Source organism: Oncorhynchus kisutch, linkage group LG4 (assembly GCF_002021735.2).
Source record: "Oncorhynchus kisutch isolate 150728-3 linkage group LG4, Okis_V2, whole genome shotgun sequence".
In the NCBI taxonomy this organism is placed as follows: domain Eukaryota; kingdom Metazoa; phylum Chordata; class Actinopteri; order Salmoniformes; family Salmonidae; genus Oncorhynchus; species Oncorhynchus kisutch.
Window position 1 is genome coordinate 74,144,623 of NC_034177.2, and position 13,503 is coordinate 74,158,125.

Sequence of the window (13,503 nt, forward strand, 5' to 3'; positions counted from 1 at the left end):
TTATCTAGTGCTTCTCTCTCATTCAACTGACTCACTGACTAGGCAGGCTAACGAGAGAGTCACTGTAGAGTGACAGGCTAGCGTTAGAGTCACTGTAGAGTGAGAGTGTGAAGCAATCACTAGAGTAAGCGGCTCCCTCGGGCCAAAACAAGCACACCCCTTGACTATAAATACATGAATACAAAATGCCAAAGATTAAGCTACCATATACAGTATCTCACATTCTCCCACATTTCTGGTTGGCAACACAGGGAACCCAGACATAAGCAAAAAACGTGACTATTAATACAGAAAGTATCACCCCTTTATGTCAGCAACTTGTTTTATTTTTATGTGACGTTACAGACAAACTAGGACCAACAATAGTAGCCTAATGCCTCTGACCTTCTTAGGAACTTGCCCATACTGGCATATAAATGAAAAATAGAGTGCCTTGCGAAAGTATTCGGCCCCCTTGAACTTTGCGACCTTTTGCCACATTTCAGGCTTCAAACATAAAGATATAAAACTGTATTTTTTTGTGAAGAATCACAACAAGTGGGACGCAATCATGAAGTGGAACGACATTTATTGGATATTTCAAACTTTTTAAACAAATCAAAAACTGAAAAATTGGGCGTGCAAAATGATTCAGCCCCTTTACTTTCAGTGCAGCAAACTCTCTCCAGAAGTTCAGTGAGGATCTCTGAATGATCCAATGTTGACCTAAATGACAAATGATGATAAATACAATCCACCTGTGTGTAATCAAGTCTCCGTATAAATGCACCTGCACTGTGATAGTCTCAGAGGTCCGTTAAAAGCGCAGAGAGCATCATGAAGAACAAGGAACACACCAGGCAGGTCCGAGATACTGTTGTGAAGAAGTTTAAAGCCGGATTTGGATACAAAAAGATTTCCCAAGCTTTAAACATCCCAAGGAGCACTGTGCAAGCGATAATATTGAAATGGAAGGAGTATCAGACCACTGCAAATCTACCAAGACCTGGCCGTCCCTCTAAACTTTCAGCTCATACAAGGAGAAGACTGATCAGATATGCAGCCAAGAGGCCCATGATCACTCTGGATGAACTGCAGAGATCTACAGCTGAGGTGGGAGACTCTGTCCATAGGACAACAATCAGTCGTATATTGCACAAATCTGGCCTTTATGGAAGAGTGGCAAGAAGAAAGCCATTTCTTAAAGATATCCATAAAAAGTGTCGTTTAAAGTTTGCCACAAGCCACCTGGGAGACACACCAAACATGTGGAAGAAGGTGCTCTGGTCAGATAAAACCAAAATTTAACTTTTTGGCAACAATGCAAAACGTTATGTTTGGCGTAAAAGCAACACAGCCCATCACCCTGAACACACCATCCCCACTGTCAAACATGGTGGTGGCAGCATCATGGTTTGGGCCTGCTTTTCTTCAGCAGGGACAGGGAAGATGGTTAAAATTGATGGGAAGATGGATGGAGCCAAATACAGGACCATTCTGGAAGAAAACCTGATGGAGTCTGCAAAAGACCTGAGACTGGAACGGAGATTTGTCTTCCAACAAGACAATGATCCAAAACATAAAGCAAAATCTACAATGGAATGGTTCAAAAATAAACATATCCAGGTGTTAGAATGGCCAAGTCAAAGTCCAGACCTGAATCCAATCGAGAATCTGTGGAAAGAACTGAAAACTGCTGTTCACAAATGCTCTCCATCCAACCTCACTGAGCTCGAGCTGTTTTGCAAGGAGGAATGGGAAAACATTTCAGTCTCTCGATGTGCAAAACTGATAGAGACATACCCCAAGCGACTTACAGCTGTAATCGCAGCAAAAGGTGGTGCTACAAAGTATTAACTTAAGGGGGCTGAATAATTTTGCACGCCCAATTTTTCAGTTTTTGATTTGTTAAAAAAGTTTGAAATATCCAATAAATGTCGTTCCACTTCATGATTGTGTCCCACTTGTTGTTGATTCTTCACAAAAAAATACAGTTTTATATCTTTATGTTTGAAACCTGAAATGTGGCAAAAAGTCGCAAAGTTCAAGGGGGCCGAATACTTTCGCAAGGCACTGTATATAATACCAACCAACCTCTTTTGACCTTTGGGGGTTTATTTATTTGATGCATTATACTGCTATTGTACCATGCTACCATTTATCATAATTGTGCTTTACCATGGTAGTATAATGCAGGTTAAAACCATGATTATTCCATGATCCACATCTATACTATTGTATTAATGACGCAACACCATAGTTTTATTTAGGTGCAAAGCAGTACGATCATACTTCAAGGCTAAAACCATGGTACATTTCCATGATTCAGATCAGTACCGTGGTATATATGATGCCATACCATAGTAATATTTAGGTACAATGGTAGTACCATCATACTTCAAGGCTAAAACCATGATGCATTTCCATGATTCAGACTATAACATGGTATAAGTGAAAGTACCATAGTAGTACCATGGTACATTTTTGTAAGGGATAGTACCTGTAGCAGGGTGCGGAGTAGAGATGGTGATAAGGTGCAGGGGGATGTGTCTGACAGTCACATTAGCAGATGGAGAGTGATTCACTGAGCTGCACCTGTCAGCATTTGACCCAAACAGGGCAAGATGTGGAGCCCAGCCCCAGACTAAAACGCTCAGAACCTCTCAACCATGATTGATAAGTGGGAATTAAAATCTCTCCTTGAGGGAGGGACAGCTTTCTTACTTTTCCTCTAAAATCCATATGTTCTAAAGCAGGGTGCGGCAGCATACTGTAGTAACATAACTACCTAGAATCCTGATGGCAGGTTCTCATGCAGTTTGAGAGGCCGTGTTCAGACATGTGGTTGTGCAACGGTGTGCTATGTTTGGCTACTTTAACAATGCTACTGTAATTCGTCAAGCTCACAACAGCCCAGAGGAATTAGTGTGAATATTAGCAAGTGACGAATCGTCTTTTAATTGATTGACCAGATTAATTATTGTCTGTCTGCACAAACTGATGGTTTGTTGTGAGTGTGTGGGTGGCAACAGTTTGTGATTGATAGAACACATTGAATCAGAGGGCAGAGATGGGTTCTCTGTTTTTTTCTGATTAATTTTCTTTTAAGATGTTTATCTTAACGGGCAGGGTATAACAGCTGTTGGAAGGAGTGGAGGACCAAGGTGCAGCGTGGTACGTGTTCATGCTTTTATTTAGAACTGAACACTGAATAACAAAACAACAAAGCAGACACAAAAACAGAAAACAACTACCCACAAAACCCATATGGGAAAAAGCTACCTAAGTATGGTTCTCAATCAGAGACAACGATAGACAGCTGCCTCTGATTGAGAACCACACGACCAAACAACAAAGAAATACAAAACATAGAAACTGAACATAGAATGCCCAGCCTAGTCACACCCTGGTCTAAACAAAATAGAGAATAAAAGACTCTCTATGGCCAGGGCGTGACACAGGGGCGTATCTTCAGATTTTGGTGTGTTTGATAGCAAGCCTTTAAAATCAACCATATGGTTTTTACAGACACTGTCATAACCAGAAACTATCGCATTTCACAGATTAACCACGGTCAAAAGGAGTGAATGATCAGAGAAGATTTGGATTGAATACCTACTGAAGTATACTGGTGGAAATCTATGGAATTATCGAATGTGCATTGTCTAATTGTAATTGGTTATGTGTATTCCTTCCATTGAAAAACCAATGCATCAGAAGATATTTGCAAATCAGATTGGTTTCTGTTTACTGTTAGGATCATGGGCAAATGTGGAATACGTGTGGCTGGTGTTGTAATCTGTTAATCTGTCTCTTTGGTGATGTCACAATATATACCTATAATTATTTCTGTCTACATTCTGCCTGTTTTACAGCTAGCTTACCAGTGTTACAAAATGAATGGTGTTCGTACTTCTGCAGTCACTGATTATCTTAGCAATGGCTTCCCCTTTGAATCATCTGTATTGAGTTCACAGAGAAAGACACTAAATGAGATCATCTCAATTGCAGTGTTAAATTCTTACGACAGCCCCAATTTATCTAATTTCACCACAGCAGTGTGGTGCATTAGCTCTGTTCTGCTATGTTACAATGACGACTGTACACATGCACGATAATCTCATTCATTGCAATGGATTGCTCTGCAGAAAATGTATGTCATTAGTAGCCTACCAAACTGATACTCAGCACTCTATTGTCCCTCTAATCACTCTGACATCAATGCAAATGTCATTGAAAATCAAATCAAACACTTTATGAGAGCCCCATCTTGTGCAACTTTTCTATAGGCTACAGGCCCATGAAAACAGTGATGGCCTCTATTAAAAAGAGGAAGATCCCATCAGCATTCTAGGCCTACTAAATGTATTTCTCAACTTTCCTAATATTTAGCAAATCTTAAGCACATTGCTTATCTTTTACAACAGGAGTATAGCCTACCTGGCTGGAATGAAAATGAACCACAGGAAAAGCGTCCTGCATTCACCATTTAAGTGCAGAGATGACATATTTCTTCCCCTGTTTCGAGACAGGTGCATGATAATGGTTCATGCTAAATCTAAATGAATTCCACACATATATTATTTAGTATACTGTATGTAAAGACAAAATTAAATCAAGAATAGTCTGATGGGTGACAATATTAGCCTATCACTTGTGAATGATATATTATCACTTGTGAATGATGCCCAGCTTAAGGCAAGAAACAACGCCTTTTTTTGTGACTTTTTCAAATCATAGTTCCACACCTCATGTAGTCTAGCCCATAGGTCTATATGTTTTGATAAGGTTTGTATCACAACTAAAGTGGCCAAATAAATTCTTAAAATTAAGCACATTAATCCGCTTTACAAGGTGTGTAGAGCCTAACTGGCATACATACTGTATGCAGGCTCATCCTGACATGATCCTCCAGCATGACAATGCCACCAGCCATACTGCTCGTTCTGTGTGTGATTTCCTGCAAGACAGGAATGTCAGTGTTCTGCCATGGCCAGCCCAGATCTCAATCCCATTGAGCACGCCTGGGACCTGTTGGATCGGAGGGTGAGGGTTAGGGCCATTCCCACCAGAATTGTCTGGGTACTTGCAGGTGCCTTGGTGGAAGTGGGGTAACATCTCACTGCAAGAACTGGCAAATCTGGTGCAGTCCATGAGGAGGAGATGCACTGCAGTACTTAATGCAGCTGGTGGCCACACCAGATACTGATTGTTACTTTATATTTTGACTTCCCCTTTGTTCAGGGACATTTCTGTTTTCACATGTCTGTGGAACTTGTTCAGTTTATGTCTCGGTTGTTGAGTCTTGTTATGTTCACACAAATATTTACACATGTTAATTTTGCTGAAAATAAACACAATTGACAGTGAGAGGACGTTTCTTTTTTTGCTGAATTTAGTTTATCAACATTTTCAGCGAAACATTCTGAACTTTTGCATCAAGTGTATTGCGGGAAATGTTTTTTTTATGCTAGTGGTTGTATTTATTTGGAATATTTATTTCTAGGTCAACTTTTGTACTATGGGGGATAGTAGATTGAGATAAGCTAGTGCTTTTGCTGTTCATTAGGCCTACTCTCTTGTTGGCTGACTAAAAGTAAATGTGGACAGTAATTCCAATATGTTCAATATGCACCTCAGAATTGGATAAGGACCCGCACTGTTGCTTCCCTGATGTGTATGTCTTCACTTGTCTGTGACAAAGACACGATGACGTGAGGGAGAGCCATGTGAGTGAGATGAGAGGTGCTTCGGAGCAGGCAGCACTCAGGGAGAAGGGCTGCAAAAGGCATGGATTTGTTTAGGTTGTTTTATGGCCACACAAAGGGGATGCCGCCGGGAAATTCAAGGCATTATCAAATGCTTCTCAAATTATGAATGAGAGACTGACAAAGTGTGTGCAGCCTGCGCAAAAAGAAAGCAGAGCTCATGCCTTCAAGCAACTTTTTTCTAATTATCATTAGTCGCATCTTGCAGCCTTACAATTAATTCAATATCAAAACATATAGCCCAGCTAGTGTACCTGTCTAAAATAAATAATAGGTTTATTGTGAAGGTGTAGGCTATATTACATGGATATATTAGACTTTTTGAAATGTAGATGTTCCAAAGGTCTGTATCAGTGGCTTGTAGTGGATGTCAGGAGATGCTAAATGTGTTTATGTTAATTAACTGTCAATTACCTTGAGACCAAAAGTTATTTGCTTGACAATCACCGGCTGACAAAATGTTGTCCATCGCCACAGCCCTACTAATGACATGCACTGTGTTTATTAGGTGTGTTTGAAATTCACCCCCACACACAAATGCATTATTGCTTTTTTGACGGTTAAGGTTTTCTACCCATGCCAAAAACATCTTGCCATAGTACTTAAAACAGGGATGGGTACCTTTGATGGGGGTGGGCGCCACAAAAAATCTGAAACTCATCATGGGGGGCCGCAGTGGCTCGTGGGTCTGCGTTCCCACATCCATACCCACACATATAGTCAGCGCTCAAGTTTTGGGGGCTATAAGCTAAATTCTAAGTTTTAGAGTTAATCTACACATTTTCAGTTTACAGCTAATTTCCTGCCATTTCCTGCCATTCTACACATTTTGCCATAGGATGGAGAGAACTGTTTGTAGTTTTCAATGTGACACCTGACTGAGAGTGACTAGCAAAATCAATGGGGTCCCCCGGCCGGTAATTCAACCATGATTACTACAAGTTGAGATAGCTGGCCGCAAGACTTAACTTACAATTTAAACAATGTTAGCTGACATGGGAAAATTGAGAGACTGTCAGTGACTGACATAAGAAGAGAAAAACTGCTGATGCACAACCAAATTTCAAAATTGCACCTTGTGTATTCTACTATTCTAACTCTCAACAGTAAGTTGAAACCCTGACGGAGTTCCGGAATAAGGCCTGCAGTTGAACGGACATGAAGAGTCAGATACTCGCGGCATATGAATGACAGGGTCGTCCACCCTAGTGAGAACATCTAGGAGTCATTATTCCATCATTATCATCCTTGCCAGTGCCTCTGAAGACCTCTGAATGTTAGAGAGAGGCTTGTCTGTAATGTGACTGAAATATTTGTATAGCTTTTATTCCAGGAGAAAATGAACACAGCATCTTCTTTTTACACTGACCCTTACAGAAAAAACACATCCTTTCACATGTGGAAAATCGTGTTTTTGGAACACTTCCAAATCAAATGTTATTTGTCACCTGTGCCGAACCTTACAGCGAAATGCTTACTTACTAACCCTTAACCAACAATGCAATTTTAAGAAAAACAAGTGTTAAGAAATGATTTACTAAATCAAATCAAATTTGTTTATATAGCCCTTCTTACATCAGCTGTCCGGTGAACAGGTCAGGGTTCCATAGCCGCAGGCAGAACAGTTTCTAAAATAAAATGAAGTAAAAAACTAATAATTAAAGAGCAACAATAAAGGAACAGTAACAAGGTTATATACAGGGGGTACCGGTACAGAGCCAATGTGCAGGGGGCACCGGTTAGTCAATGTAAAAAAAATGTTTACCTTTATTTAACTAGGCAAGTCAGTTAAGAACAAATTCTTATTTTCAGCCTAGGAACAGTGGGTTAACTGCCTGTTGAGGGGCAGAACAACAGATTTATACATTGTCAGCTCGGGGATTTGAACTTGCAACCTGCTGGTTACTGGTCCAACGCTGTAACCACTAGGCTACCCTGCCACCTCAAATAAGGTAATATGTACAGTACATCTAGGTAAAGTGACTATGCATAGATAATAAAAAGAGAGTAGCAGCAGTGTAAAAAGGGGGTGGGGGTGGGGGGGGTCAATTTAAAAAGTCTCGGGGTGCCATTTGATAAGCTCTTCAGAAGTCTTATGGCTGGGGGTAGAAGCTGTTAAGAAGCCTTTTGGACCTAGACTTGGCTCTTGCTGTGCGGTAGCAGAGAGAACAATCTATGACTAGGCTGGAGTCTTTGGTGATTTTTAGGGCTTTCCTCTGACACTGCCTGGTATATAGGTCCTGGGTGGCAGAAACCTTGGCCCTAGTGATGTACTGGGCCATACACACTACCCTCTGTAGTGCCTTGCGGTCAGAGGCCGAGCAGTTGCCATACCAGGTTGTGATGCAACCAGTCAGGATGCTCTCGAAGGTGCAGCTGTATAAAAACAATTTGGACCATGATAGTTCTTTGGTAATGTGGACACCAAGGAACTTGAAACTCTCAACCTGCTCCACTACAGCCCCGTCGATGAGAATGGGGATGTGCTCGGCCCTCCTTTTCCTGTAGTCCACAATCATTGTCTTGATCATGTTGAATGAGAGGTTGTTATCCTGGCACCACACTGCCAGGTCTCTGACCTCCTCCCTATTGGCTGTCTCATCATTATCGGTGATCAGGCCTACCACTGCTTTGTCGTCGGCAAACTTAATGATGGTGTTGGAGTCGTGCTTGGCCATGCATTCATGGGTGAACAGGAGGCACAGGAGGGGACTGAGCACGCACCGTTGAGGGGCCCCGTGTTGAGGATCAGCGTGACAGATGTGTTGTTACCATTACCACCTTGGGGTGACCCGTCAGGAAGTCCAGGATCCAGTTGCAGAGGGAGGTGTTTAGTCCCAGGGTCCTTAGCTTAGTGATATTTTGAGGGCGCTATGGAGTTGAACGCTGAGCTGAAGTCAATGAATAGCATTCTCACGTAGGTGTTCATTTTGTCCAGGTGGGAAAGGGCACTGTGGAGTGCAATAGAGTTTGCATCATCTGTGGATCTGTTGGGGAGGTATGCAAATTGGAGTGGGTCAATCAAAACGAATTGTATTTGTCACATGTGCCGAATATACCATGAAATGCTTCATTCCAAGCCCTTAACCAACAACGCAGTTCAAGAAATAGAGTTAAGAAAATGTTTACTAAATAAACTATTGAGTCAATGTGCGGGGGTAAACTTTAGACGAGGTAATTTGTACATGTAGGTAGGGGTATAGTGATTCTTGTCTACAGCTGCTCAATAGGTGCCCTTCTGTGCGATGCATTAGAAAACCTCTCTGGTCTTTGTGGTTGAATCTGTTTTTGAAATTCACTGCTTGACTGAGGGACCTTACACATAGTATTAAACACGATTATTGCACACAGAGTCCATGCATGTGACAAATACAATTTGATTTTATATTCTAATAATTAACTGCAATACATTTTTTTTATTTTTTAACCTTTATTTAACCAGGCAAGTCAGTTAAGAACAAATTCTTATTTTCAATGACGGCCTAGAAACAGTGGGTTAACTGCCTGTTCAGGGGCAGAACGACAGATTTGTACCTTGTCAGCTAGGGGGTTTGAACTCTCAACCTTCCGGTTACTATTCCAACGCTCTAACCACAAGGCTACCCTGCCGCCCCTGTAGAAAAGTAATTGACTTAAATGTTTTGTACTTTCTGTGCTGTAATTTCAACCACTGACTTCCTCTACTAAACTGTCCAACTGAACTTGTGATTGCCAAGCCAGTGGGGAGTACAAAGGGACTTTGAGCTGCTGAGGGTTCAGGTCATGGGTGATTCATTCGAATGTGAAGGTGCCTCTGGGAAAATAGGGCCCTCAATCCCCTAAATGCCTCCAAGGAGCTTGTTTGGTAGTCAAGTCCATCTCTCACTCTCTCATAAATTTCTCTGTTTCCCCCATTTCCTTCTCTCACCCTACTGCTGGTTTTGGTCCTGTCATTTCAAGAATTTCCATTTATATCTCCCTGATTGTCTCTCTCTCTCCTCACTCTTTCTTTCTCTCTCTTCCTCCTCTATTTTCAACCCCTCATCATGCTCTTTAGTTGCCCCAGTGCTCCTGATTTACAATGGCTTAATGTAGTCCTGTGCTGGGAGTCGGCAGATAAATGTCCCATTTGTCACATTAATAGTCCCTCCACGCCTGCATCCTAGTATGACTCCATCCACAGTCACCCCCTTCCTCATCCTATGCCCCCCCCCATCCTTGTATGCTGCTTGGCGGATCAGAGCAACATTGCTATAGCTGATCTTCCTGATTTCTGATGCATTTTTTGTCCAGCTATAGTTTCTTTCTCCCTTTTGTCATGCGTAACCACACTCCGTGCTCTATAGTCATTCGTCATTGTTTAACCTTCTGTATTGTTCTAGGTGACTGGTCTTTGTGCATTGTAATGCTTTTGTTTTGGATTTCACGTCATTATGAGCATGCGAGTCTCTCTAAGCATTTCAAAGAGATTACTCTTAATTGGGTGATTTTTAACAAACAGTGGGCACACATTTAATTACTGTTGCATTCCATTAGCGCTTTGTTTGTGCCCAGATAAAGGATAAAAAGAGGCCTGTTGACTATATGAAAAATGTTGACTTGAATTCCAAATGTGGTGATCATGTTTTTCGTGTTCAAATAAGATTAGTAGTAGAGGATTATATTTGGTATGTATAGATTGTAACTCTACACAGATACGGCTCTACCAATAGCCACAAATAAAGCTCCTCATTTCTCTAGTCTGGAATTTGCTGCAGAAGTTTTAGATTGCACAGAATATTTTCTGGTGATACTAGACTCTGAAATTCAGTGTAAAATCTGCCTGCAAGGGAGAGGAGCTGTTTAGTTGACTGGACAGCTATTTATACATTTTATGGGGGCAGAGAGCAGTACCTTTACTCATGAAATGATCAGGTGCACTGACTATACTCATTGATGCAAGACAAGTATTCATTAACCCAAGACCTGGTTGACTGAAAGTTTCCTGCCTTATTAAGACTGAATGAGAGTCCCCTGTTAATTAGACTTATACTGTAGGTGTCTCCTATGAGTTTATGTGTGTAGGTGAGAGTGTGAGATTGTGTGAAGTTTGGAAGATCTACAGCTCCTACACTCTAACCAAACTTCTTCAACTTATGACGGTACATTTAATTTTATATTTTAACAAAGACATCCACTTGTGTACTTGGCAGCCAGCAGCTTTCAAGCACTGGTAAATGTACATTCTATATGTTTTAATGCCTCCAAGCTCATTTACAACCCTTACAACTAGCACAATACTTCATAACAATTCATAACCAGACACTCACTGACAGATGTGCAACATTCATAAAATATTTACTACTACTTATAATGGGCAGCTTATCAGGGTAAATTTGAAGGCATAGATGTTAAGACTCTGTATAAATATTTTACTCTACTCTCAGTAATTCGTCCCAACAGACAACTTGAACTTTTTTTAAAGATCTTACTGAGATTTTCTCCAAAGCACACACACATAAACAAACAGCAGGAGGAAGTGGTGGCTGGACCAACTATGTCAGAAACTACAAGTATTACAAAAATGGATTTGTATGTTAATCTGGGTGACACAGATTTCAGGGATGACATGTTTCTGTGGTGGTGGGGGTGGGGTGGGGTGAGGGGGTGCAAAAGGGAAAGAGGGATTTATTACTTAACTTGCTGTAGTACTTGTGCATTTTTTTGGTGATATTAAAGGGATGTTTTGTTTACTTTTCTACAGGCCCTACCTGCCCTTTCACCCATCCTCTTCCTGTTGTCCCAATGCCCATGGCTGTATGTGCCCTCAGTTCCTTCCCTGCCCATATCCTGCCTTGCCCTACTGGGTCCTACCCTACCAATGTCCTGCACTGCTGAGCCCTATCCTAACCTGCCCTTTAACTGCGGCCCCTCCACCTCACATAATTTCTGAAGCCATAAATCCCTTCTAAATTCCCTTCTCCAGCAGTTTGATCTTCAGGGGGCATTTTATTATCTCCATCTTTATCTTTGTTATTTCTACAAACAGAACGCACTACTTTCATTTGACTAGTACTGGTTCCACGTGCTCTATGCTGTCTAATTGGATTGTCTGAAGTTTGTCTCATCATGTCCCTCTCATCCTTGTCCCTCTTTAGCCTGTGAGCTGATGAACCAGGGCATACTGGCACTGGTAACATCTACAGGCTGTGCATCCGCCAACGCCCTCCAGTCCTTGACCGACGCCATGCACATACCCCACCTGTTTATTCAGAGAAACGGCCAGGGCACGCCTCGCACCGCCTGCCACCTCAACCCAAGTCCTGACGGGGAGAGCTACACCCTGGCCGCCCGCCCGCCTGTACGCCTCAACGACGTCATGCTCACTCTGGTCACTGAGCTGCGTTGGCAGAAGTTCATCATCTTCTATGATGCTGACTATGGTGAGTGGGGGAAAGGGGTGGGGTATAGGGTGAGTGGGGGAGAGGGGTGGAGTATAGGGTGAGTGGGGAAAGGGGTAGGGTATAGGGTGAGTGGGGGAAAGGGGTGGTGTATAGGGTGAGTGGGGGAAAGGGGTGGTGTATAGGGTGAGTGGGGGAAAGGGGTGGAGTATAGGGTGAGTGGGGGAAAGGGGTGGAGAGTATAGGGTGAGTGGGGGAAAGGGGTGGTGTATAGGGTGAGTGGGGGAGAGGGGTGGAGTATAGGGTGAGTGGGTGTGAGAGGTGGGGTATAGGGTGAGTAGAGGGTTGTGTGACCATTACAGTTTTTATTTTTTTGTATGTGTGACCTTCTAAAAACCAGTTCTCCAATTGGGAAGGCCAGTACAATATTAAGGATGAGGATGATGATGATGATGATGATGATGATGATGATGATGATGATGATGATGATGATGATGATGATGACCATAACCGCAGTAGCCAACTAGCAGTAATCAATAGGATTTGTTTTCTTCCCTTAATATGATATTGTTGTTTTGGACAATGCACAAAGCTGATAAATATTTGAAGGAAGAGTAAATACAAATATTTACTGCTACTTTTAATGGACAGCTTATCATGGTAAATTTGAAGCCATAGATGTTAAGACTCTGTAATTCATCCCAACAGACATCTTTAACTTTTTTTTTAAAGATCTTACTGAGATTTTCTCCAAAGCACACACACATAAACAAACAGCAGGAGGAAGTGGTGGCTGGACCAACTATGTCAGAAACTACAAGTATTACAAAAGTTGATTTGTATGTGGAGGGCCAGTACAATATTAATGATGAAGATGATGATGATTACCATGGTAGCCAACTAGCAGTAATCAATAGGATAATTTTTTTTCTCCCTTAAACTATATTGTTCTTTTGGACAATGCACAAAGCTGATAAATGTTTAAAGGGATAGTGCGACATTATTTACACTGAACAAAAATAAAAACGCAACATGCAACAATTTCTAAGATTTTACTGAGTTACAGTTCATATAAGGAAATCAGTCAATTTAAATGAATTCAATTAATCTATGGATTTCACATGACTGGGAATACAGATATGCATCTTATGGTAGGGGCGTGGATCAGAAAACCAGTCAGTATCTGGTGTGACTACCATTTACCTCATCCAGTGCGACACATCTCCTTCACATATTCAGCTAGCGGGATATACGCTGCACTGGCAAGATAGAACAGCACACTCCGGTAAGACGAGGGGGGGGGGGGCGGTCTGTGCATATTTGTAAATGACGACTGGTGCACGAAATCTAGATTTTGCTCGCTTGAAGTAGAGTATATTGTGATAAATTGCAGGCAA

At 41.7% G+C, this 13,503-nt stretch overlaps 1 protein-coding gene across 1 annotated transcript in view; it reads left to right on the forward strand.

Moving 5' to 3' along the window:
* LOC109888803 (glutamate receptor ionotropic, delta-1) overlaps window positions 1-13,503 on the forward strand; it is a 339,173-nt gene that overhangs the window by 188,729 nt on the left and 136,941 nt on the right. The window contains exon 3 of the mRNA XM_031823618.1: window positions 11,864-12,148. Coding sequence (XP_031679478.1) covers window positions 11,864-12,148 — 285 coding nt within the window. The remainder of the gene's footprint in view (window positions 1-11,863; window positions 12,149-13,503) is intronic.